The 26744-nt window shown below is 43.4% G+C and overlaps 1 protein-coding gene across 6 annotated transcripts in view; it reads left to right on the plus strand.

Moving 5' to 3' along the window:
- Positions 1 to 26744, plus strand: part of SNX25 (sorting nexin 25) — a 421363-nt gene that overhangs the window by 101992 nt on the left and 292627 nt on the right. For all 6 annotated transcript variants that reach the window (XM_033943506.1, XM_033943498.1, XM_033943491.1 and 3 more), the window contains exons 4-5: positions 7862 to 8034; positions 24088 to 24274. In XM_033943506.1, coding sequence (XP_033799397.1) covers positions 7862 to 8034; positions 24088 to 24274 — 360 coding nt within the window. The remainder of the gene's footprint in view (positions 1 to 7861; positions 8035 to 24087; positions 24275 to 26744) is intronic.

The following is a 26744-nucleotide window of genomic DNA, read 5'->3' on the forward strand; positions in this document are numbered from 1 at the left end:
AATGAAATGGGTTTGTTACTTTGTTTTCCTGTTTATTTTCTTTGTTGCATGTATTTTCATGTGCCACTTATCTAGTTCTTGGGGCCACATCTATCGTGACTCATTTCTCTAATTCATATTTTTTACTTGGGTAAAATTTTATATATCTTGATTCCGAAGTTTCTAATGCGCCGTTAACAGGGTACAGTAGTTTAAAAGTTTGACTACTTTCCTTCTAGAAATATGCTTTCATAGGTACAAGCCCCAATTTTAGTAGCACTCTGTAACCTTAATAAGCTCCTCTTTTCCAGTACATGAGGAGCCTAAATAAATAAATAAACACTTATGTAATTTTTTTGTTTTTATAAGGATATTAACTAAATCCGTTCACACTTTCCTTGCTATATTTCTGAGCGGAATTCATGCTTACTGGCATATTGCTTGTGTAATATGCTTCCCCTTCCTGTTTTCTACTGACTTTCTTGTTTTAAGGCTTATTACAATTCTTTCTGAGCCTTCGCAAAATAATAATAATTTTTAAAAAAAATGTTCTAATAAAAATATTTTTATCAGGAGGTGTGTTTTTCTCCACAGTAAGCCACTATGTCATTCTAATTTTATACTTCATAGCATCTACTTTTCTTTTTTTCTGATAGTTCCTCCTTTTTTTAAAAAAAGTATTTATTTATAGGATTTCAAAATTATTTCCAAGCATAACAACTTGTACAGAAAGTGTGATTAAGACATATTAATACTGACAATTACTTTTAATAATGAAAATAAAACAAACAGAAGAAAACAAAATTACTTAATCTCACTCAAGTCCTCAACTTTAGATCCAAGAGGTAAAGAAAAGAGTAATTAACAAGAACATAATATCAATAATGAGGATATGTATATCTGCTGCTAGACAGAGCAAATTCTATTATTGGGAAGCTGTTGTTCCTTCATTCTCCAGGCGTTTTAGGGATATAAAAACTAATTGAGACGGGTCAACAATAACATATTTTTTTTAATTTATTCAATTTTCTACACCGTTCTAGGGAAGCTCAGAACAGTTTATTATTTATATGCATTTATTCAGGCACTCAAGCAGTTTTCACTGTCTGTCTGGTGGGCTCACAATCTATCTAATGTACCTGGGGCAATGGGGGGATTAAGTGATTTGCCCAGTGTCACAAGAAGCAGCATGTGTTTGAACCCACAAACTCAGTGTGCTGAGGCTATAGCTTTAACCACTGCGCCACACTCTAACAATACACTTGCAGGGGTACTTAAGAAAAAAGAGACCCCCCTATCTGGGTCACTCTCCAGGCTTCAGAATAAGAAACTGACGTCTCCTTTTCTGCGTTTCTCTTTAAACGTCAGGGAATATCTGAATATTCAACCCCAGAAAGTCCTTAGATCTGTTTTTTAAAGAATAATTTGAGAATCCAATAGGTCTTAAGACTTTATAGGCAAATAATAAACATGTGTAAGGGGAGGTAATGAATTTTCTGGTATGTTTAAGACTTCAATAAAATAACGCTTTACCATATCTTGAGGAGGGACTGAAGTAATCTTAGGGAAGTTTATCAGGTGTAAATTATTAATTTGATTATTGTTTTCAAGAGCTCCTAGTTTCCTCCTCAAAATTATATTATCTTTGACTATTAGATCTTGATTTTGTTTAATTGTTGTTACTACTTTATCCACTTTCTGAATATCTGTTTTAACCAAAGTCAAGTCCTGTTTTAAGGAACTGATTTCTGCTTTCTGGCTTTTTAATTCTTTATCTAAGACCTTTATCTGTGGATTAAGAGCATTGCCTAGGTTCACTACCAAATCCCAATGGGCATCTGGTGTGACCTCTGGGGGTTTAACAGCAGTAAAAGCTACTCCAGATGTAGTTAGACATTGTTCAACCATTTGTTTTACCTCCCGAATGCCTTGTACCTCCATAGCTTTGAGATGTTTCAGCCGTAGGTTCATTCAAGGGGGTTAAATCACTCCAAGAGATCTCCACTGGCAAGCTCTCCGAAATGCTGGCCTTTCAGGATGAGAATATTTCCTCTTCAGGTTTTCTTTCATCGCGCAATGAGCTGGCTCCCTGCAGCAATGGCTGTGAAGGCTGAGTTCTAACGTCAGGGCTCAGTCACGTCTAGCCCAAGGATATTCGCCGTGGCAATACTCTCTGCCGGTGTCTCCAGCGGGCGATTTCCTGACTGTGTCTACTCATGTTGAAGACGTCTGAGAAAGTCGACTATGGTAACAAGAGGGGCTTCTGAGTGCTGGGAGGCTACACCAAAGCTTTTCCCCTTCTCTTCAGCATCAAAAAGGAATTTGCACTCCTTCCCAGCAGTCGGGTAGTGGCGTCCATCTTGGATCGGGGAGGTTCTTAATTTGAGGAGGGTGCTGGAGGAGTTTTCAACTAACAGTTCCTCCTTTTTATCCTTTACGGCTATTCTTTTCACGAGAATCATGCTTTCATTTGCTTACGAAATCGGTCCAGAGAATGCCACCCGGATGGTCTCGGGACTCAAGGATCTCCCATACGAGGAGCGGCTAGGGAAGTTACAGCTCTACTCACTCGAGGAACGCAGAGAGAGGGGAGACATGATCGAGACATTCAAGTATCTCACGGGCCGCATCGAGGTGGAAGAGGATATCTTCTTTTTCAAGGGTCCCGCGTCAACAAGGAGGTATCCGTGGAAAATCAGGGGTGGGAAACTGCACGGTGAGACTAGGAAGTTCTTCTTCACTGAAAGGGTGGTTGATCACTGGAATAGTCTTCTACTTCAGGTCATTGAGGCCAGCAGCGTGCCTGATTTTAAGGCCAAATGGGATAGACATGTGGGATCTATTCACAGAGATAGGTAGGGAGGGTCATTGGGGTGGGCAGACTAGATGGGCCGTGGCCCTTATCTGCTGTCTATTTCTATGTTTCTATGTTCCTAGGGGCTAGAGGGACCCGCAAAGGAGGTGGTAGTACTAGCGCCACTAGGAAACAGCGATCACAACATGATCCAGTGCAAGCTAGAAATAGGAACATCAAAGGTGAAAAGAACCACAACGACAGCACTCAATTTCAGAAAAGGGAATTACGAGGCCATGAGGAAAATGGTGGGAAAGAAACTCAAGGAAGATGGAGACCGTAGAAAAAGCCTGGTCCTTACTCAAGGGCACAGTGCACGAAGCACAGAACCTGTACGTTACCAGGTTTAGGAAAGGGTGCAAAAAGAATCGAACAAAAAACCCGGTGTGGATAACAAATGCAGTGAAAAAGGCGATAAGTGACAAGAAAACATCGTTCAGAAAATGGAAAAAGGACCAAACAAAGGACAACCACAAGGAGCACAAAAGGCACCAAAAGGAATGTCACCGAGTGGTTAGGAAAGCAAAAAGAGAATATGAGGAGAGACTGGCGGGGGAAGCAAGAAACTTCAAACCATTCTTCAGGTACATGAAGGGGAAGCAACCGGCCAGAGAGGAAGTGGGACCATTGGATGATGGAGACAGGAAGGGAGTGGTAAAGGAGGAAAAAGAGATAGCTGACAGGTTAAACAAGTTCTTCTCGTCAGTATTCATGAGAGAGGACACATTCAATATTCCAGAACCTGAGGAGATCATAAGTGGGGACCAGGATGAAAAGCTGATCCAACTAGAGGTAAGCCAAGAAGATGTCCTCCAACAGATAGACAGACTGAAGAGCGACAAATCACCAGGTCCGGACAGTATCCACCCAAGGGTACTAAAAGAACTGAGAAACGAAATAGTGGAAATAGAGAATGACACGGGGAAAAAATCTGTCCCCGTCACCGCCCCGTCACCGGCCCACCATCCTCTGCACCGCCCCGTCACCGCCGTTCCCTTCACCGCCTCGTCACCGTCACCGCCATCCCTTTCACCGCCCCGTCACCGCCACTGCCATCCCATTCACCGCCCCGTCACCGTCCCCGCTGCATCCATATAAGCCTTAGTACTGTAATATTTAGCTTATTCCTTTCTTATAAATCAAAGTTCCTGCTGCTGAACTAGAGAAAGAGATGTTCAGCTGGCAGGGCTTTGTTTATAAATTTTTATCAACACAACTAATATACTATTTTATCCTAAAGCAAAAAATAAATAAATAAATATAATTTTTTTTTCTACCTTTGTTGTCTGGTTTCTGCTTTCCACATCTTCTCATTGAATTCCTTCCATCCACTGTGTGTCTTCTCTCTGCGTCTTCCATTTGCTGTTACTGTGCCTCTCCCTTAACCCCCCCCCCCCCAATTGGTCTAGCACCCATCTTCTTCCCTCCGCTCCCGCATAGTCTGGCATCTGTCTTCTTCCCACTCTGTCTTCCACATTTCCCTTGGGGGTCTGTTCCTCTCCACCCTCCTTCAATGTCTGTTCTATTCCTTTCCACCACCACCCTTCCCTCCCTCCTTTACCATCTGTTCATTTCTACTACCCTTCAGTTCCTCTCGCGTGGCCTATCTACCTTCCTTCCTCTTATTTTCATGGCACGTTACAATGTAATTTGTGCAAGCCACTGGAGCCTGCAAGCTCGGTCCCTGTCCCATCCCCACAAACCATCTCGCTTCTGTGCTCCTATTTTCTCCATTTCTAATATCTCCCCTATGTATCTGTCATTGCCCCCCCCCCTGTGTCCATATACCATCCCCATGGCATGTCCCCTTTATGTCTCTGTCCCTATGCCCCATGCACATAATTTCCCCTCTTTCTGTTACCTTCCTGTGTCCAGATTTCCCCTATCTTCCTCTTCCATACCAGTGTGTCTCTTCTTTTCAACCCCATCTAGCTTTTTTCCCTCTTTCTTCCCCCCCCCCCCTGCTTCTAGCATCTGGCTCACCTGCCAGTCCTTCCCTTTCTTTCCTGCTGTGGGTTTTTCTTTCCGACTTCATCCCCTTGGCCCAGAATCCTTTTCCCTTTCACTCCCTCCTTCCAATTTGAGCCGGGAACACTAGCGATCGCACGGTCCCCGCAGCCACTACCTGCCTGCCCAATCGATCCTAGTGTTTAGCCAGCTCTCTCCCTTCTCCTCACCTTAGTTTATAGGTTTTCTTTTTCGGCGACCTGCACGCTTTCCCAAAGAGCCGCGCACGCGCGGCTGCTCAGTGTTCAATCTTCTGCTCTGCTGCAACTTCCTGTTTCCGGTTGCGTCAGAGCAGAAGATGAAACTGAGCAGCAGCGGGTGCGCAGCTCTCTGATAGCGTGCGGGTCGCCGAAAAAGAAAATCTACAAACTAAGGTGAAGAGAAGGGAGAGAGCTGTCTAAACACTAGAATCGATTGGGCAGGCGGGTGTGAGCTGCGGGGACCGCACGATCCTTCATGCCTCACTGCGGGGACAAGACCATTCACCGCCCCGCGGGCGGTGAATGGCCTTTTCCCCGTCACCGCAGCGACTGCTAGTTTTCTTCCCCGTTTTCGGCGGGTGACCCGCGGCTAAAATGCGGTGGCCGCGGGTAAACCGCCACCGTGTCATTCTCTAAGTGGAAACACTTCGTCAAATATGTAACCTATCCTTAAAAACTGGGGAGATCCCGGAGGACTGGAAAATAGCAAATGTCACGCCCATCTTTAAGAAGGGATCAAGGGGTGACCCGGGAAATTACAGGCCGGTGAGCTTGACCTCGGTTCCAGGAAAGATGATGGAAGCACTGATCAAGGACAGCATCTGCGAACACATAGAAAACAATGAAGGCACGGCTTCTGCAAGGGAAGGTCGTGCCTCACGAACTTACTGTACTTCTCTAAGGGAATAAACAGATTGATAAAGGGGAATCCATAGACATCATTTACCTTGACTTCCAAAAAGCCTTCGACAAGGTACCTCACGAACGGCTGCTTAAGAAGCTGTGGAACCACGGGGTACAAGGGGGTGTCCACCGATGGATCAAACACTGGCTGGCAGGCAGGAAACAGAGGGTTGGAGTAAAGGGCCATTACTCAGACTGGCAATGGGTCACGAGCAGAGTTCCACAGGGGTCGGTGCTGGGACTGCTCCTGTTTAATATATTTATTAACGACCTGGAGGTGGGAACAAATTGTGAGGTTATTAAATTTGCAGATGACACCAAACTCTACAGCAGGGTTAGAACCACGGAAGACTGCGAAGACCTGCAAAGGACCTAACGAGGCTGGAAGAGTGGGCAAAAAAATGGCAAATGAGCTTTAACATAGAGAAATGCAAGGTCATGCACATAGGGAAAAAGAACCCAATGTTCAGCTATAAAATGGGGGGATCATTGCTAGGGGTAAGTAACCTTGAAAGAGACCTGGGGGTGATGGTGGACACAATATTGAAAGCATCAGCACAGTGTGCGACAGCCTCAAAGAAAGCGAACATAATGTTGGGTATCATTAAAAAGGGTATCACGAGTATCATTAAAAGGGTATCATTAAAAAGGAAGTCATCTTGCCGCTGTATTGTGCAATGGTGCGCCCACATCTGGAGTACTGTGTCCAGTACTGGTCGCCGTACCTCAAGAAGGACATGGCAGTACTTGAAGGAGTCCAGAGAAGAGCGACTAAACTGATAAAAGATATGGAAAACTTTTCATATGCTGACAGGTTGGGAATGCTGGGGCTATTCTCCCTGGAGAAGCGGAGACTTAGAGGAGACATGATAGAAACCTTCAAAATCCTGAAGAGCATAGAAAAGGTAGACAGGGACTGATTCTTGGGCACTCGGAGAAATTGAAAGGGGACAGGTTTAGAACAAATGCTAGGAAGTTATTTTTTACACAGAGGGTGGTAGACACATGGAACGCGCTTCCGGAGGTTGTGATAAGCCATAGCACACTACAGGGGTTCAAGAAAGGTTTAGATAGGTTCCTAAAGGATAGGGGGATTGAGGGGTACAGATAGAAGTAGAGGTAAGTTATAGGAATAGTCAGGGACCACTTCACAGGCCATAGGCCTGATGGGCCGCCGCGGGAGGGGACCGCTGGGCGCGATGGACCTCTGGTCTGACCCAGTGGAGGCAACTTCTTATGTTCTTACTTCTTATGTTCTTACTCAAGAACATGACTAGTTTCAACTGCTCATTTGGTCGGCTGATCCATATGAGTGCATTAGCCAGTAGTCTTGTCTTATTTGGTTCTTGAATCTTTTTGGCTTTTCCATCGCCTGTATTTAGATTCACCTACCTCTAGGAAATTGTTAGTATTTTTTTCAACCTCCATGCATATAGGTTTTCTCAGAACCCTCCTTTTACCTCTAGCAGAGCATGGAGTTCCTCTCGTATCAGATATTAGATCTAGGTTTTTGCGTGGCAACTCAAATTTTTATGAGCTCTTGGAACCCAACTCTCCCTCCATCCATTTTATTAAAGCTAGAGAGTCCCACAAGTAAGAATATGCTGCCTGCTTGTCTAAGGATAAAGTACAGTTACTTACCATAATAGGTGTTATCCAGGGACAGCAGGCAGATTTTCTCACAATCCACCCCCCTCCCCTAGTTGGCATCTTCGCTTGGGCATAGAGCTGGCATCAGGCGGGAAGGCACGAGCGCATGTGCAGTGTGGGCAGTCTAAAAGCTCTCAAAAGCTTAAAGTGATACTACACTTTTCACTCTTTGTACTGGGTTATGTGGATGACATCACCCACATGTGAGAATATCTGCCTGCTGTCCTCGGATAACACCTGTTAAGGTAAGTAACTGTGTTTTAGTTGCACTAAATTTATCCATTTGATCCCACTTGAGAATGCCTTCTGCTATATGAGCAATCCATTTTTAAACAGTCCATATTCAGTTAGTGATAGTGGTACATTAATAGAAATTTTGTCAGTTGATCACCTTTTCTTTAGTTAATTACATTACACATTTATTTTGAAATGTGCCTCATTGAAGTTGAAATCTGTTAGGATTATTAATTATTTATTTTTGTTTTAGACAGGATGATCAGTTGAGACCTTTTTTACTTCACCCAGGCTTGAGAAATGCAGATGAAGAAATACAATTCCTGCGCACATTTTGTCGGGTCCTGTTGCTTTGCCTTCTCCCTACTAAGGATGCACAGTCCCACACATTGCGCATATTCCTGGCTGAAGTACTTACAACAAAAGGTATATGGGCAAAGACTGTATAGACATGCTTAAAAATCTTTCAGTGCATGCTAAATGAATATAATCTTAATTTTTAGTGAGTGGCATCTAATGTCTTGGACAAACAGAGAAAATGATGGCATATAAAGACCATATGGCCTATTCAGTCTGCCTATCTACATTTTCTATACCATCCATTATCTCTTTCTCTCCCTTAAAGATCCTGTGTATTTGTCCTATGTTTTCTTGAATTCTTTCAGCAACGCTTCCATTATTTTTCCAATAACCAAAGTGAGGCTTACTGGCCTGTAGTTTCCCGCTTCATCTCTACAGTCACTTTTGTGATTGGGGACCACATCTGCTCTTCTCCAGTCCCCAGGAACCACTCCCGTCTCCAAAGTTTTATTAAACAAATCTTTAATAGAACCTCTGAGCTCCTTCAATATCCTGGGATGGATCCTGTCCGGTCTCATTGTTTTGTCCACCTTCAGTTTTTCAAGTTGTTTATAAATGCTTTTTCCGTGAATGGCAAGGTATCTACTCCATGTGTTCAAGGAAGAAAATCGTGGAGAAGGACCACGATTGGTAGGCAACACTACATGTGAGAATGGAGTGGATACCGTACCATTCACAGAATAAAGTGTTTTTGAACAACTTGAAAAATTGAAGTTGGACAAAACCATGAGTCTGGATGGGATCCATCCCAGGATATTGAGAGAGCTCAGAGAGATTTTGATGGCTATACTTAAAGATTTGTTCAATAAATCCCTGGAGATGGTAGTGGTTCCTTGGGATTGGAGAAGAGCAGATGTGGTTCCTCTTCACAAAAGTAGTCGCAGATATGAAGCGGGAAATTACATGCCTGTAAGCCTCGCTTCGGTTGTTGGAAAAATAATGGAAGCATTGCTGAAGGAGAGGATTGTGAAATTCCTAGAATCTAATAGGTTAAAAGATCCAAGTCAACATGGCTTTACTAAAGGTGAAATCATGCCAAATTAATCTGATTAAATTCTTTGAATGGATGACCAGAGAATTAGATCAAGAAAGTGTGCTAGATATAATTTACTTTGATTTCAGCAAAGCCTTTGACACAGTTCCTCATAGGAGGCTCTTAAACAAACTTGACCATCTGAAGTTAGGACCCAAATTGGTGAATCGGATTAGAAACTGGTTGACAGACAGATGTCAGAGGGTGGTGGTTAATGGAATTTGGAGGAAGGAAAGGTGAGTAGTGGAGTGCCTCGACGATCGGTGCTAGGGCCAATTCTGTTCAATATGTTTGTGAGCGACATTGCCGAAGGTTTGCCTTTTTGCGGATGATACCAAGAATGGTAACCCCGGAGGGAGTGGAAAACATGAAATAGGATCTGCAAAAGTTGGAAGAATGGTCTAATGTCTGGCAGCTAAAATTCAATGCAAAAAAGTGCAGTGTGACGCATTTGGTAAGTAGAAATCCGAGGGAGATATATGTGCTGTGAGGTGAGAGGCTGATATGTACCGATGGGGAGAGGGATTTTGGGGTGATGGTGTCTGAAGATCTGAAGGTGACAAAGCAGTGTGAAAAGGCAGTGGCTGTAACCATGAGGATTCTAGGCTGTATAGAGAGAGGTGTAACCAGCAGAAGAAAGATTCCACACTAGGAGTCAGCGCCCAGGAAAATCCCTCTGCTCAGTGTGCAGCGGTGGCTAAGAAAACTAATAGAATATTAAGAATTTTTAGGAAAGGAATGAAAACCAAAGCTGAGAATATTATAATGCCTTTGTATCACTCTGTGGTGTGACTGTGACTTTGTTTGATTCTAGTGACTGCATCTAAAAAAAGATTTTTAGTGAAATAGGTATCTCATTCTGTACAAGCTGGTAATTTCCCTGTAGCTGTAAGCCTTTCAGAAGGCATCTACTCAAGATTTTTTCTGAATCCCTCCTACTTCATAGATGGCTTTGCTGCCCCCTTCAGTTTTTTCCTGCTGCCTGAAGGAGTGTTTCTGTTCTGCTTCTTTATATTAGTTGGGTTTTTTTGTGGGGTTTTTTTTTTTTTTGGTATTTCTCAAGTTTTTAGTACTAAGAGCTTCCTGGTTCAAGGGTTCAGCTCTGCCTGCGTGGAGAAGCAGACTGTGTTATGCAGCGGTACCTGGGCTCTATGGATGATGTCACCCACATGTGAGAATATGCTGCCTGCTTGTCCTAGGATAATCACAGTTACCTGATGCTTGGGTCCATCTTGGGGTACCTGTTTCCCAGCCTACAAAAGCATTTTTGGAGCTTTAGGGCGTCCCTTTGTAGCTTGCTCACCTACTGCTTGCAGGGATTCTAGCATAGGCTGTTAGGCTTCCGTAGGAGGCTCAGCGGTGTTCTGCAGGTTGCCTGCTGTGTTTTGCCTTCCCTCTTGTTTTTTTGTGTGTCCAAGGTCTGCAGGGGTGGAGGCTCAGTCAGAGTGGCAGCTCAAAGATTCAGTTCTGGAAGGACATTTTGTTTGAGGCAATGATTTCTTCTTTAAAGCTAAGGCAGGCTGCAGCAAATTGCCAGCACAGATTATAGTGAGTAGGGCTGTTATAGCCTATGAGGAGAATTGGGGGGGTCTGCATTAGAGAATGACACGGGGAAAAACATCTGTCCCCGTCACTGCACCGTCCCCGGCCCACCATCTTCTGCACCGCCCCGTCACCGCTGTTCCCTTCACCGCCCTGTCACCGTCACCGCCATCCCTTTCACCGCCCCGTCACCGCCCCTGCCATCCCATTCACCGCCCCGTCACCGTCCCCGCAGCATCCATATAAGCCTTAGTACTGCATTATTCCTTTCTTATAAATCAAAGTTCTGGCTTCTGAACTAGAGAAAGATGTTCAGCTGGCAGGGCTTTGTTTATAAATTTTTATCAACACAACTAATATACTACTTTATCCTAAAGCAAAAAATAAATAAATAAATAAATATAATTTTTTTTTCTACCTTTGTTGTCTGGTTTCTGCTTTCCACATCTTCTCATTGAATTCCTTCCATCCACTGTGTGTCTTCTCTCTGCGTCTTCCATTTGCTATTGCTGTGCCTCTCCCTTCACCCCCTCCCACAATTGGTCTAGCACCCATCTTCTTCCCTCCGCTCCCCCATAGTCTGGCATCTGTCTTCTTCCCTTCCAGCGTCTTCTCCCCACTCTGCCTTCCACATTTCCCTTCAGAGTCTGTTCCTCTCTACCCTCTTTCAATGTCTGTTCTATTCCTTTCCACCACCACCCTTCCCTCCCTCCTTTACCATCTGTTCCTTTCTACCACTCTTCTTTCATATCTTCTATCAGTCCCCCCACCATCACTAGCAATCTCTCTTCTCCCTTACCATGAGCAAATAGAACTTCTGAAAATTGTATTGCTGAGGCATTATTTCTAATGCCTCAGCATTAGACATCAATTTTATAATTCTTACTGTCTGCTCTGATTTCATTCACAATTTGGTTTGTGTTGTGGCTGAGGATTCCATGAGGCATTTAACCTTTTCCTGTCTCTTGAACTGTGATTTCAAGTTGATTCCTTCAATAATGGAGTCTCACGTCAGTAGCAGTTTTCTCTTTTGGGCTCTTTTGACATTGTTTAAGGGATTTCTTGTACATTTGGTGCTGGTCTTCTTTGATGAGGTCACTTCAGAATCTATTTCCAAGGAAGAGAAACTTTTTCCCTTTCACTCCCTCCTTCCTTGTGTGAGCCGGGAACATGCGGTCCCCGCAGCCCCCACCCGCACGCCGGCTCGATCGTTTAATCAGCTTCCTCTCTCCACCTCACCTTAGTTTGCCGGCTTTCTTTTTCGGCAACCAGCACGCGCGGCTGCTCAAAGTTCAATCTTCTGCTCTGCTGCAACTTCCTGTTTCCGGTTGGGTCAGAGCAGAAGATTGAATACTGAGCAGCCGCGCATGTGCGGCTTTTTGAAAGCGTGCCGGTCGCCGAAAAAGAAAGCCGGCAAACTAAGGTGAGGTGGAGAGAGGAAGCTGGTTAAACGATCGAGCCGGCTTGCGGGTGGGCGGGTGGGGGCTGCGGAGACCGTGCGATCCTTGATGCCTCACTGCGGTGACAAGACCATTCACCGCTCCACGGGGCGGTGAATGGCCTTGTCTCTGTCCCCGCAGAGGCTGCTATTTTTCATTCCCCGTTTTGGCGGGTTACCCGCGGGTAAACCGCCACTGTGTCATTCTCTAGTCTGCATGTTACCAGACTCCATGTCCCCCAACTCTAAAATTCTAAAATCACTATTTTTTGATTTTTGGTTTTAGCATTTTTATTGTGCCAAAATGCGGGTCCATCAAGCCCAGTAGCCCGTTCTTATGGTGGCCAATACAGGTCCCTAATACCTGGCCAAAACCCAAGGAGTAGCAACATTCCATGTTACCGATCCAGGGCAAGCAGTGGCTTCCCCCATGTCTTTCTCAATAACAGATTATGGACTTTTCCTCCAGGAAATTGTCCAAACCTTTCTTAAAACCAGCTACGCTGTCTACTCTTACCATAACCTCTAGCAATGCATTCCAGAGCTTAACTATTCTCTGAGTGAAAAAATATTTCCTTCTATTGGTTTTAAAAGTATTTCCCTGTAACTTCGAGTGTCCCCTTGTCTTTGTAATTTTTGATGGAGTGAAAAATTGATTTACTTGTACCTGTTCTACTCCACTCAGAATTTTGTAGACTTTAATCATATCTTCCCTCAGCCGTCTCTTTTCCAAGCTGAGAGCCCTAACCTTTTTATTCTTTCCTCATACGAGAGGCATTCCATCTCCTTTATCATCTTGGTCGCTCTTCTTTGAACCTTTCCTAGTGCTTCTATATCTTTCTTGAGAAGAGACCAGAATTGAATACAATATTCCAGGTGAGGTCGCACCATGGAGCGATACAGGAGCATTATAATATTCTTAATCTTGTTTAACCATCTCTTTTTTAATAATTTCTAGAATCCTGTTTGCATTTTTGGCCACCGCCGCACATTAGGTGGAAGGTTTTATCACAATGACACCCAGATCCTTCGGTGCTAACCCCAAGATGGACCCCAGCATCAGGTTACAGTGATTATCCTAGGACAAGCAAGCATTATAGTCTCACATGTGGGTGATGTCATCCATGGAGCCCTGGCAAGGACAGCAAAATTGTGCACCGACACTTTAAGAATTCAAAGCTTAATATGGCCTGCACCGTGCATGCCCAAGTACCTTCCTTCCTGATGCCAGCTTGCGAGGTTGTCAGTTTTTCGTTTTTCGCATAGTAAAGAATACATATCTCTTGTTCTCCGTCAAGCTGCCTTCCTGTTTAAATTTTTTAACAAACTTTTCAAGTATTTCAGTTTATTCTTTAATTTTTGTTATGAAAATCAGTGAAGTATAATAATAGAAATTTTGGACTTTTTTATTTTTTTAAAAACAACTTCTTATGAAGTTCAACGGCCCTTACATGAAGTTCTATCCTTACTTCATACCATGATCATCGATGGATTTTCGGTAATGTTTCTACTCTTTCAGCTCGTCCTCTCCAATTGTATCTGACTCTGTGGCTATAGATTAGAAGAAGATAAATACTATTGATGTCAAAAATGTTCTTTCTTTTGTTTCAAAGAATGGGACTTTCAAGTACATACATCGATACCTCCATCTGCTTACATCGGTGACATATTAGCATTGCGTGTAGTTGATGCATGCCTTTCTATAATCAATGTTTCTACCACATCGACATAGATGCATTGCAGTGGACAGTGCCCTGCCAATTAAGCATAGAGTCCATTTGATGCATAGCTTTCTGGGCGATACAGGTTGTCATTTCTGAAGTTCATCACCTTTTTAGGCACTCATGCTTCAACGTCTACGGCACTTTTCATACCACTTGATGTTACATGTTCATAGTGCCTCGTCTTCATTGATGGACATCTATGCAGATTGTTTTGAAGTGCAGTGCCGATCCATGCTAAGTGTAACATATTCAACAACAATATTTTCTCCAGGTTATTCTGACAAAATAGCAGTTTATCCCAGGACAAGCAGGCAGCATATTCTCACACATGGGTGACGTCACCGGAGCCCTGGTAGGGACACTTCAAAAATGCATTGCCACTTTGTCTTTAGAAAGTTCACGATAGCCCACACCGCACATGCGCGAGTGCCTTCCTGCCCGACATAGGTACGTGGTCCCTTAGTTTCTTAGATTCCGTGGAGCTAAGAAGATGCATTTCAACAGCCATTGAAACTTTTTTGCCTTCCTGCTCTTGCATTAGTGACTTTTTTAGTCATTTTCGTGTTACCTTAGTTTTTTCTCCCTCGCGGGTTCTGGCCCGATTTCAATTTGGTCGAAGTCACGCCCACTTATGGATTCAAGAAGTGCGGTCACTGTGCTTGGCCCATCTCTGTGATTCACCCACATCGCTGGTATCTTCAGTGTTTAGGGCCAGAGCACTGTCCCGAAACCTGTACACATTGTTCCTTGCTACAGATGATAACTTTGAAAAACCGCCTTCAATGACTGTTCAGTGTCACTATGGAAGGGGAACCGACATTGCTACCAACACCAGCTCCAACCAAGACGACACCGCGCACATCGACATCGGCATAATACCTCCGGTGTGTAAGCCAGCTAAGAAGCCTTCCTCTACCCCAACTGAGACTCAGGTCAAAATGGGATTGAGTCAAGTCATGCCGACCTCGAAGAAGTCCCATAAGCGTCCAGTCGCGATTTCAGTGAGTGCCTCATTATCAGCCTCTTCATCACCAGACTGGAGCGCCGCACCAGTGGTACCGGCAAAAAAAGTCAGTAGTACCATTGCTCTCCCTCAAGCAAAAGATTGATAACTTGCTTGTTAAATATTTATTGATCATTGTTCTATTACGTAAGTTTCAGAGCAGAACAGAACAAGTTTATTGCTAGGGAATCTCCCCATGCCCCTCCTTCTCTTTTCTTCTGTTTTAGTGGAGTACAAGTGCTTTGATAACAACTGAAGAGAGACTGCTCACCTCAGAAAGGGAAGTCTTCAAGATCTTAAAGTGAGACCCTTCTGCAGGTTCGTGATTAGTGGGTATCAACAGTTTAAATATGTACTCCAACAATATTATTGAGGTAAGAACGTAATCTTTTGCTTGCTTCTTTCTCCTGACGAAGGTGAACCTGCCAAAGCACGTTTTTTTGTTGAGAGCTTGATATGATACATGTTTTGTGTCTTTAGGAAGAGTGACTTGTTATTCTTCAGTAAAATTCTTTAAAATCCTGGACTCCTACGTGTCCAACTTTTTTTTTTTTTTTTTTTAAATTCTCATTGTTTTTTACGTGAGACACTATTTCTCCTGGAACTTGGCAACAAAGACAGGAATTTAGGCCAGTAACAACATTGCTGTGTGAAGAGCAAATTTGTTACAAATGACTCTTCCTGTTTGGAATTTCCGTGACTGTTCAGGTGAAAACAGTATAGCATAAAACTTGGCAAGTTTTATGGAAAGAAGGTTTAAAAGGAGTCCTAGATAAACCTAAGCTCCCCTAAGAAAACAAAGATCTGAAGCAAAGTGGCAATGTGTATGGAAAACCAGAAGGAGACTAATGTACAGCCCCCTAGCGGTGATGTGATGCAATTACATTACAGTTTTAATTATTACAATTAAATGTATGAGATGTTATAATCAGGTAAGATGTTTCAATAGGTTTCTCCTTTAATTCACACCAATACAGAGGCTAAACATTTAAATATTTGTATTTATTTGTTGCGACTTAAAAAACAAACAAACCCCCAACTATTGAGGGTGAAAGAAAACTAAATAGGTATGTCCAACAGTTGTTGTTATCAGATGTTTAAGCAAGGTAAATTAAATTTAAATGTAAATGAATAGCAAAACTAATTTACCATTCACATGTGATCAAATTTATATTGAAGATATCATTAAAGTTAGTAACAATATTCAAACCTCAAACAAACCTGTCATGTCATGTCTTTCAGCTTAATACCAACTTTGGATATTCAAAACCACAGGTAAGTATTTGACTTGGTGACTCTCTTAAAACCAGAGAGTGTTTTTCAGCCCCAAGGTTCAATAAAATACAAAAAGGGTATATCTGTGTACACACAAAAATAAATTATAATTTTTTAAACCTGTTTTCACTGGTATCCACTTTAATGAAGAAGTGCTGAGTGAGGATCTGCTAAGGGGAAGAAAAACTCCATTGGAATACCTTACTGCTGGCATTCAAAATTGGGAAAAGGTAAAACTTGGGCTTCAGTAGGTTATTTCATTGTTCTTCTCTTTTACTTTTTAGTTCAGTACTCTGCTTTTTCAGCAAAGTCAGGCAGTGTTGCCTTTAGAGTCTCCGTTAAGTTTTTATATAAAAAGTGTTTAATTTAGATTAGTATTTTAGGTTGCATTTTGGAGCATAAAATCAGATTGGGGCAGAGATAGCAGGTGAGGAAAGTCTTTGTTTAGTGTTTAATTCCTGCACACCCCTGACCTGATCTCTGATTTATAGGCCCTTGGACCAATTAAAAGACTAAAAAATTTAATTAGCTAATCTCTATTAACTAGTAATTAGCTCTTAAGAAATAACATAAATCCTGGGAGGGTAACCTACAAATTACAACACTGCAAAATAATAATAAAATTAAACATTACCATAGCCTAACATAAAACTAGCAAGACATGGGGAAAACCACTCCTTGCCCTGGATCGGTAGCATGGATTGGCCACCGTGAGAATGGACTACTGGACTTGATGGACCATTGGACTGACCCAGTAAGGCTATTCTTATGTTCTTATTACTTAGTGTACATTTTCCAATTCTCGTAGTAACTTAACAAAGAAATCACCGATAATAATGCAGGCAGCAATCTAGCAGCAAGATGGGTGCTACCTAGTCTTTTGCACTGAGTGTCACATGTTCGATTATCTCCCAGTTGGTGAGAGGTCTTATGTGTGCTCGGTGCAAAGAATTCCTAGCATTCGGGGAATGGATCTGATCTCTTGAGTCTAGAGTAGCAGACTTGGAGGAGGTGAGGGAGACAGAGAGGTACATAGAGGAGACCCACAGGGACATTGTAGAAAAGTCCCACCTCCAGCCTCAGAGGAGAAAGGTGCTGCCTCAGAGGAGGGAAGTTTTAAAGGATAGCATCACCTTGGTGAAGTAGGAGGCAATCCTGTAGCCAGGACCTGTCCTCCAGAGGATTCAATGTCCTCTTGCACCAAGGATGTCTCCAGGGGCTTTTGCTCAGGAGGGAAAGATGGCTTGAGGAATCCACTACTTATTCCTAGGATAAGCAGCATAGAATCTGTTTTGCTACTTGGGATCTAGCTAAATATTTGGGACCAGGGTTGGCCACTGTTGGAAACAGGATACTGGGCTTGATGGACCTTCGTTCTGTCCCAGTATGGCAATTCTTATGTTCTTATAATGGGAGATTTGATCATTAGTCATGTAGATAGCTGGGTGAGCTGGTGGACATGAGGATTGCTTGGTCACTTGTGTGCCTAGTGCGAAGGTGGTGGACTTCATGCATCACCTAGATAAGATTTTAGACAGTGCTGGTGAGGAGTCTGCTGTCTTGGTACTAGAGAGTTGTTAGTTATGGCAGATTTTAGTTCCAAAGCTTGCAGGAATGGAGTGTGGATGGGTTGGGAAACTGAGTTCCTGCAGGGACAGGGACAAATAACTGGTCAATGAGGTGTAAGCTCTGTCCTCATCTGCACATGTCTTGAACACTTTAAACTCATCTTTTTTCGTCAGTGCATTGACCCATTCCCATGCAATCCCCTGCATGATATCTTCCATGTAGTTTCTTTGTAATATCTGTGTGTCTGTAGCAATTCTAATATTGTGTAATCCACAATGATTCCTAGCTGATATTTGCAGGATACAAGAGTTGGTATGGTATAAGTGTTCGAGGCTTGTGCAGTTAAGGCAGAGCTTGCAGGAATGAGACAGGGACAGAATTCGTGGGGATGGAACAGGGAAATTGAGTTCCTGTGGGAACGGGGAGAAATTTGTCCCCATGTCATTCTCTCTTTTACCTCATTGACCAGCTATTTGACGTAGTGTTTGCCCACTTCATAGAATAGGATCTGTCTGAAAAATATCCCCTAAACCAAACACTTTTCCAGATATACTTATAAAGTCTAATAAGTGAGGCATGAAATTATAGTTCAGTCTTTCAGTATCTTTGTAGGGACTGTGAGGCTTGAGTATTAGGGTAGAAAGGCAAGAACTAGGAATGCTTAAGGTAAATCTTAAGACAAGATGCACAAAGCTCCAGCATCCCAGTAAAAAAAAATACCAGGTTTGGAGCAATTTTGTCTCAGCATAGATAGCATTCAAATTTAATGCACACTATTGGTGCTGGGTAGCCTGGTAAAATGGGAAGGAACTGTTCCTAGTGCCTGCATAGAAGAGCTAAGCAGTAGGCACAGCTCTTCTGCGCGAGCCCAGTTAGCTCCTGATCGCCAGAGCTTCAAGCAGTTTATTAAAGTGCTTTTTTTTGTTTAAATGCCCAATATGGATGCAGCTGTTGTGCAGCAGTTATGCGAGTGTGTCTCTCGTGCCTAACGGCTATGTTCTGATCATAGGCATGGGACATACACTCACATAAATAACACAAGAGAATTTAAATAATGTAATGTAATGTAATGTAATTTATTTCTTATATACCGCTACATCCGTTAGGTTCTAAGCGGTTTGAAGAAAATATACATTAAGATTATAAATGAGAAGTAAGAAGGTACTTAAAAAATTCCCTTACTGTCCCGAAGGCTCACAATCTAACTAAAGTACCTGGAAATTAATAAAGAAGAGAAAATAAAGATGGTTGAAAAAAGAAAAATTCTATGTGAATTTATAGGATGGAAATTAAACTGACAGTGAAGAACTGTATGAAAAATACATATGGAATTCAGTTAGAGAGGGTAGGTTACAATCTATTTATGGTATTTGTTTAATTGGAAGGTGTTAAGGTGGGTAATTTGGGGGAAGGTTATCTGAAGGTAGGTGAATCTTCTGGAGGTAAAAGAGGAGGGGTTAAGCAAAATAAATGCATGAAACAATTTAATTAATTGTGCTCAGTGACGTGAACATACCTTAAAAGCCAGTGGAATGCAAGAGAGATATGTTCAACTCTTACATCATGGCACAGGCCCTCCCTACCTCCGTTAATTAAATACTTATAGCAGATGGTCTTGTATAAATATAACGTATGCAGAAAAAATAATAAATTACTTATCTTAAATAAGTCAGCATAAGCTCTTGCATTTTGACTGTATTCCAAATGGAGGACATTAAACAAAAATATGCCACGAGTCCTTAACCAACTGGAAAAAAGATTCCGTGTGCTCCCAAGTCCCACTTTCTCTATAATGTGATTTAAAAGTGCAGGTAAATCAATAAAAGTCCAAGCTCATAAAGTTCATCATCCAATAAATATGTAGTCAGTTCAAAACAAGTGCAACATACACTCACATAACATATGCACAAATCAATATTGAAAGTTATAGACCAGCTGGAAAATTTGACCCAGTAAAATGTGGGCATTTCCTTCTGATCATTTTAATACTAATGAGCTCTTTGTAATGTATTTGCATAGGGTTCTTGTCTGCTCAATGTCTGGGAGCAAAATAACTCTCTGAATATTTAATAGAACAGGATGAAACTTGTTAGTTAGGTGCCATCGACTCGCTGATGAATTGAAGATCTAAAAAGAGATCAGTTTTATGCTAGTCTGGTAAGGTCCTCCAGGGTAATTCCCATGCTTGTTTTCAACATGTCCAGCCATCTGATTGCAGGTCGCCCTCTTCGTCTGGTTCCTTCAATCTTCCCAAACAAATATAATGTCCTCCTCCAATGATCTTTCTCTTCTGATAGTGTGACCAAAATGCTATTGAAGTATTTATTGTTGTAGGAATGAAGCTAGGGGACTGTGGGCACATGTGCAGCTCTGAATTAGAAAATGACACGGTGACTGTTTCTCGCGGCTAGCTGCAGGCAGGAACGGGGGAAGAAATCAACTGGTTGCCGTGGGAATGTGGACAAGGCCATTCACTACCCATAGAGTGGTGAATGGCCTTGACCCTGCAGTAAAGGATCTGCTGCGAGTTGCCTCCCTTCTCAACCCTCCCGGGTCAGCAGCCCCCCTCGCAATCGCAGGTGCAGCAGCAGCCCTCCTTGCAAGTCCAGCAGCCTCCCTCCCTCCCTATCGTAGGTCCAACAGCCCTCAAACCCTCTCTCTCTGGTTTCCTGATTGCCAGCGGCAATAAACAACCCCCCCCCAAACAAAACAACAAACCTGCGACTCTCCTGGGTTGGCCCCTTCATGCATCCTGGGGTGGGCCTACCAGCCAGTTGGAAGCTTCCTGCATGGAGCACTGCTCCAGGAACCTTCTTGCCACTGAGTGCATTCTTCAGATGTAACTTCCGGTGAAACCAGGGAGGGATGGTACGAGGGCTGTTGGACCTGCGAAAAGAAGGGAAGGGTGCTGCTGGACTAGTGAGGGAGAGGGGTTGCTGCTTCTGCTGGACCAGCTGGAGCTGAAGGGAAGGTGACTGTCACTGGCAAGGTTCTCCCAGACAGGCTGGGCATGACTGTAGCAGGAGAAGATTGCCAGACAGGCCAGCTAGCCATGGCTTCAGGGCTACAACAGAAGGCATGAAGCAGCAGCTGTGGGGTATTTTGAAGTACAAGGTGATTTCAGAGTATATAGAACAGTTCTGCTTCCTATGTCTGGCAATAGGCTCCCTTCTGCACCTTCATCATTAAGTAACTACTGTCTCAGATTCACTTTTCAATGCAGCCTGCTGGAAGACAGAGGGCACCATCAGTGAGGGGGGAAAATGCTGCTATATATAATGTGACCATTTATTTTTTTCATCAAAACGGGACATCTATTAATTGTCAGTCTTGCCCCAATCCTGCCCTAGCCCCACTCCCCAATCCTACCCCTAATTTCTTCCATTCATTTTTCATGTACACATATCTTATTCCTAATGGTAACTATAAAATTAAAAAAAAAAACCAAAAAGGACACTGTACGCAAAGAAAATGTTTATTTATATTCGGGGGGTTTTCAAAGATGTCAAGGCAGATGACTTTAAAATATGCAATGTCACCTCAGTAACTATAGAAAAATAGACAAATATAGTGCAAAATATAGACAGCAGGTATAAATCAAAACTGACACATTTTGATCACTAAATTGAAAATAAAATCATTTTTCCTACCTTTATTTGGTGATTTCATGAGTCTCTGGTTGCACTTCCTTCTTTCTGATTGGCCATCCAATATTTCTTTTTCTTTCATTCTTACGTTCTTTTTCTCCATCCCAATCCCCTTTGGGTCCAGGTCTCTATTTCTTTTCCCCCTGTTACCCTCCCCAGATCCTGTGTCAATTCTCCTTTGCACATTTGTTCCAGGTCTCCTTCTCTCTCCCTCCTCTGTTATGATCATGCCCCTCTATGGTCTTCCTCCCTATGTCTGCACCTCCCATAGTCCTACCTCCTGTCTTTCCCCTTTGGTCCAGGCCTTTCTCTCTCTAGTCTTTTTTCTGCTTACATCCCTCCCTTTCTCTGCCTCTTTCTCTCTTTCCTTCCTCCTTCCTATATCCCCCTCACTGCCTTCCAGCTTTTGTCCCACCCCCTCCCATGAAGCCAGCCTGCCTGTCTACATCCCTCCAGCGCCTGAAGCCTGGCCTACTGCCGATTCAAACCCCTCCCCCCTGGTCCGCCACCGCTGCAACTGAAGAAAAGCAAGGTCCAGGTGCCGGCCCACAAGCTTTCTTCCCGACGTCAAATCTTACTTCGGAGAGGAAGTTCTGAGCCAGCCAATTGCTGCCTGGCTGGCCCAGAACTTCCTCTCAGACTTCAAAATTGACTTCAGGAAGAAAGCTTGTGGGCCGGCACCTGGACCTTGTTTTTCTTCAGTTGCAGTGGGTGACAAGCAGAAGTGGGTGGCGGCGGACCTGGGGGGGGGGTGTTGAATCGGCGGTTGGCCAAGCTTTAGGCGCTGGAGGGAGGGAGGCAGACAGGCAGGCTGGCATTGGCGTGGCAGGGAGGGAGGGGAAGCGATCGCCTGTCCCATTGTCCCTATGCACAGCTTTGGGACGCTGTCTCTGAAAACGGGACATTTTGGCATCCCGAAGCTGTATGTGGGGACAACGGGGCAGGGGATCTCAAAACGGGACGTATGGTCACATTAGCTATGTACCCTCTTCCCATGACTCATGTACCCTCAAGAATATGATGTGCGCCACAGATTGATATTCTAAGCCTTTCCTTATACCCCCATGCATACTGTTGGCTTTCCCTGCTGTTTTGTTCTGATTAGAAACTTTGAGTCTTTCAGAGCTGAATACTTCCAAGCTCCTTCCCTCTTTGGCAGCTTTTAGTACTTGTTCTTCTAACTGATAAGAGGTTAATGGACTTCTGTGCCATAGATGTACAACTTTAACAAACCCTTGATCACTTCTCTCTTTTTTTTTTTTTTCTTTCAGTTCTCCTTTCATGTTTTATTTAAAATTATTTATAACCAGCCTATCCACAAATCTAACCAGGGAACAAAAATCATACAGAATCACACTAAATAATACAAACAAGTACAAAACAGCGAAATAGAAACAGCATAAAAAAGAACTGGCCTAACTCAAACTGTTACATGGCTCACCCGAAAGAAGCACTCAAACACAGTTTTCACCCCTTTTCTAAAATGCTGGAGCGTGTTAGATTGGCGCAAAGACAGAGGTAAGGCATTCTATAGTGCCGGGCCCTGGACAAAGAGCATGGACTTACGGTTCCCCGTAAGCCTTGCAACAGCTAATGACGGAACTTCTAAGCTCGAATTATCTGAGGACCGTAACTCATGCAAAGGGCAGTGCCACTGCAGAAGAGAGCGGACACTTGACAGTTATGCTGAAGCACCTTAAACATCACACAGAGAACTTTAAATTCAACCCACTTGCCAATAGGTAGCCAATGAAGCTCTCGAAGTATCGGTGTAATGTGATTGAATTTCGAGGCATGAACAATAAGGCATGCAGCAGCATTTTGTGCCAGCTGCAGAGCCCGCAAGACATATTTGGGTAAACCTAAATAAATGGAGGGGGGTTGTTGGGGGGTATTGCTTGGCAGTGGGAAGGAATGGGCATCTCTCCTGCTGCTGGGGTGGGGGTGTCGGGGGAGGGCATTGCTTGGCAGTGGGAGGGAGTTGGCATCCCTCCTGCTGATCTTCGATTTGGTGTTTTGTTGGTTTTTTTTGCGTTTATTCTGTGCTTGTGCTGATTGCTATCACCAGTGATGGGCACATGCAGATTTAGTCAACATTTGCTACTCTCTGCCAACATCATTTGCTTGAGCGTTTTTGGAGAATGACTCACTTTTTTAAAATTGCTACAATAATGGCTACGACAGTGATCCATCGGTTTTTAACACAAAGTTTTGAGAATCTAGCCCTGAGTTCTGTAGATTAACCAGTTCTTCATAAAGTTACAACTTTACTAGTTTCTTGCTAACTAGTTTATCAGTCTTCTGGGTGCATCAGTGTTGGAAGCCTTTCTGAAATATAGTCAAGCAATGTAAAGAGCACCTCCCTAATCTATTAACATTAGTCTCTTCATCAAAGAATTCAACCATATATGTTTAGAAAATAATTTTTATTTTTTACACAATCATTGTTTTAACGAGCTTCAGATAAAGGTAGAGTCACCATAGGGCTCCAGAAAAAGGAGAATGGATTGAGGAATCTGTGTTTTACTTCCATTGAAAGCAATGGAAATAAGGATGGATAGAGACAGCGGTTTTACTTCCGTTGAAAGTAATGGAAATAAAACCCAGTTGTCTCAATCTGTCTTCCTTACTGTCATTGCTTTCAATGGAAGTAAAACACGGATGTCTTAATCCATTCTCCTTTTTCTGGAGCCCTATGGTAACCCTAGTTAAAGGCAAGATTGGCTATTTCTCAGATATCTTCTAAAAACATCATTGTAATCAAATATGGATTGATTCCCTCTTTTCATAATCAAAATTATTTAAGTGGATGGTATCTTTTTAACTGAAATGTATGGGTTTGCCTTTGAAATTGTCTTACTAGTATTTTTGCATATTGGTTTTTCCAGTTCTGAAACCCTTGATGGAATTGCTGAGTGATCCTGATTATATTAACCGTATGCTGCTAGCCCAGCTGGAGTACAGAGAACAGGTGAATGAGCACCACAGGAAAGCCTACACATATGCACCTTCTTATGAAGAGTTCATCAAACTCATTAACAACAGCTCTGACATTGATTTCCTCAAACAGCTAAGGTATCTGATTTTCATTTACATCAACTTTAAATGATGAATCATGTAGGTTAGATAGTGGCTATTATTCTTAGACAAGCAGGCAGCATATTCTTACAAATGGATGACGTCATCCATGGAGCCCCAGCATGGACAGTGAAAAGTATAGTATCACTTTAAGTTTTGGCAAACCTTTTAGACTGCCCACATAGTGCATGCGTGATTGCCTTCCTGCCCGACGCCAGCTCGTGAGGTCATCAGCTTTTCATTTTCCCCTCAGTGAAAAAGCATATCTCTTGTTTCTCCATCGAGTTGCCTTCCTGCTTATATTTTTAATAAATTTTTTCAAGTTCTCTCTATGCTTGTCTTTTCTTTTGAAAAATAAGTAAAGTAGAAATGTAAAAAGAAAAAGTAACTTTGGACTTTCTTCAAACTCCGTTCGAAGTTCAATGGCCTTCACAATTTCATCCTTACTTCCTGTGGTGATCATCGATGGATTTTCGGCCTTGTTTCTACTCTACTTTGGCTCGCCCTCTTTGACTGTATCTGACCCTGGGGCTTTTAGATTGCCAGAAAATAAACATTATTGATTAATGGCAAAGTTTTTCTTCTTTTGGTTTTCTTTTGACATATAGGTCTGGAGTCGGACTTTCAGTGACTGGAAATTGCCAGTACCGGTAGACATCGATACCTCCCATCTACTTGCATCGGTGGCATATTAGCATCGACTCTGGTTAATGCATGCCTTTCTGTACTGATGTTTATTCATCAGTGGCATATTAGCATCGAGTTTTTTTGATGCATGCCTTATGTACTGATGTTTATCACAGGACAAGCAGGCAGGTATTCTCACATATGGGTGACGGAGCCCGGATGTGGACGCCTCGCAAGCAGACTTGCTTGAAGAAACTCGAAGTTTCGAGTCGCCCGCACCGCGCAAGCGTGAATGCCTTCCCGCCCAGCACAGGGCATGTCTCCTCCGTTCTCAGTTTTCTGCGGAGCCGAAAAGTCCGTCTTTGACTCTCTGCGTTTAACTTCGTTCATTTTGTGCCTTCTCTCAACCGCGGTTTGTGTTTTTTTTTTTCCTCACGAATCACTGTTTTATTTTATTTCTTTTATTTTAGTTTAAAAAAAAAAAATTTTTTCTTCTTCCATTCGTTTTCCGGGACAGGCCACTCGGCCACAGCCCAAGGGCTTCGATTTTGCGGCGGCTATTTTTCCGTCTTTGTCCCGGCCTGCTACGGGCTTCAAGAGGTGTAGCAAGTGTCAGCGCGCAATCTCTCTTACGGACCCTCACGGATGCTGCCTCAAGTGCCTTGGGCCAAAACATCATCCTAGGTCATGCCTGCCTTGCCAAACACTTCAGCCTCGTGCTTTCAAGTGTCGTTGCATTTTGGTGGACAAGCTCTTCGAGATGGAGTCTCCTACTGATCCCTCGACTTCGAAGGCGTCTTTGGCCTCAACTTCCACCGAGGTTTCTTCTGCGCCTACTGCTTCCATCTTGAGCCTCATCAGACCTTCGTTGTTTGCAGCGGCTCTTGCTTCAACGTCGTCTGTTGTATCTTCCCCTGTTTCCTCAGGTCAGATAGCTCAGCAGTCGGTTCCGCCGGTAGTGATTAAAGTGTCTAAGACTTCTAAGTCGAAACACACTCACACTACCTCAAAGGAACCTCCAGCCAAGGCAGGTGGTCCGGCTTCTTTCCAGACCATGTTAGAGAAGCAGTTTATTCAGTTCCTTACTAACATGGGACCCAAACTACTTCCTCTTATCCAGCCTGGGCATTCAGCAGATTCCCGAGAGGTCGAGCCGCTTCCTGTGCCCCAGTCTGAACTTGCACACTCTTTGCAGGGAGCAGAGTCTCTACGAGTGTTTGGTCTGGCATCCAAACACGTAAAGCAAGGAGCAGATTCTTTGTGAGTGCCTCAAGGTTCCTCCACCAAGCCTCTGGAGCTTTGATCTACATCCTCTAGTCCTATTCGTACATCGGCTTCGGCTGCCCACGTCTCCAAGGCGAAGTCTCCTTGATCCTCGAGATCTGGTTCCAGACACAGTTCTCACCGACATTCGAGGCCTTCATTGAGGCATCCTTCCAGGCATAGTTCTTCGTCTCACGACAGATCTTCTTCGAAGCCTTGATCTACTCCAACCTCGACCAGACCACCGACTCCTTGTTTGAGGTCTTCGATGCCGGACCTCGAGGATGTTCCGGTCTCGATTGCTTCGTCCAAGTCACCAGGTTCCTTTGATGCCTATTTCCCTGCCGAAGCTTCTTCTTCGACACAGGTTGCCTCGACATCCTCGAGTCCATCTTGAACATAAGAACTGCCTCTGCTGGGTCAGACCCGAGGTCCATCGTGCCCAGCAGTCCGCTCACGCGGTGGCCCAGCAGGTCCAGGACTGTGCAGTAATCTTCTATCTATACCCCTCTATCCTCTTTTCCAGTAGGAATTTGTCTAATCCTTTCTTGAACCCCAGTACCGTACTCTGCCCAAT

Source organism: Geotrypetes seraphini, chromosome 1 (assembly GCF_902459505.1).
Source record: "Geotrypetes seraphini chromosome 1, aGeoSer1.1, whole genome shotgun sequence".
NCBI lineage: Eukaryota > Metazoa > Chordata > Amphibia > Gymnophiona > Dermophiidae > Geotrypetes > Geotrypetes seraphini.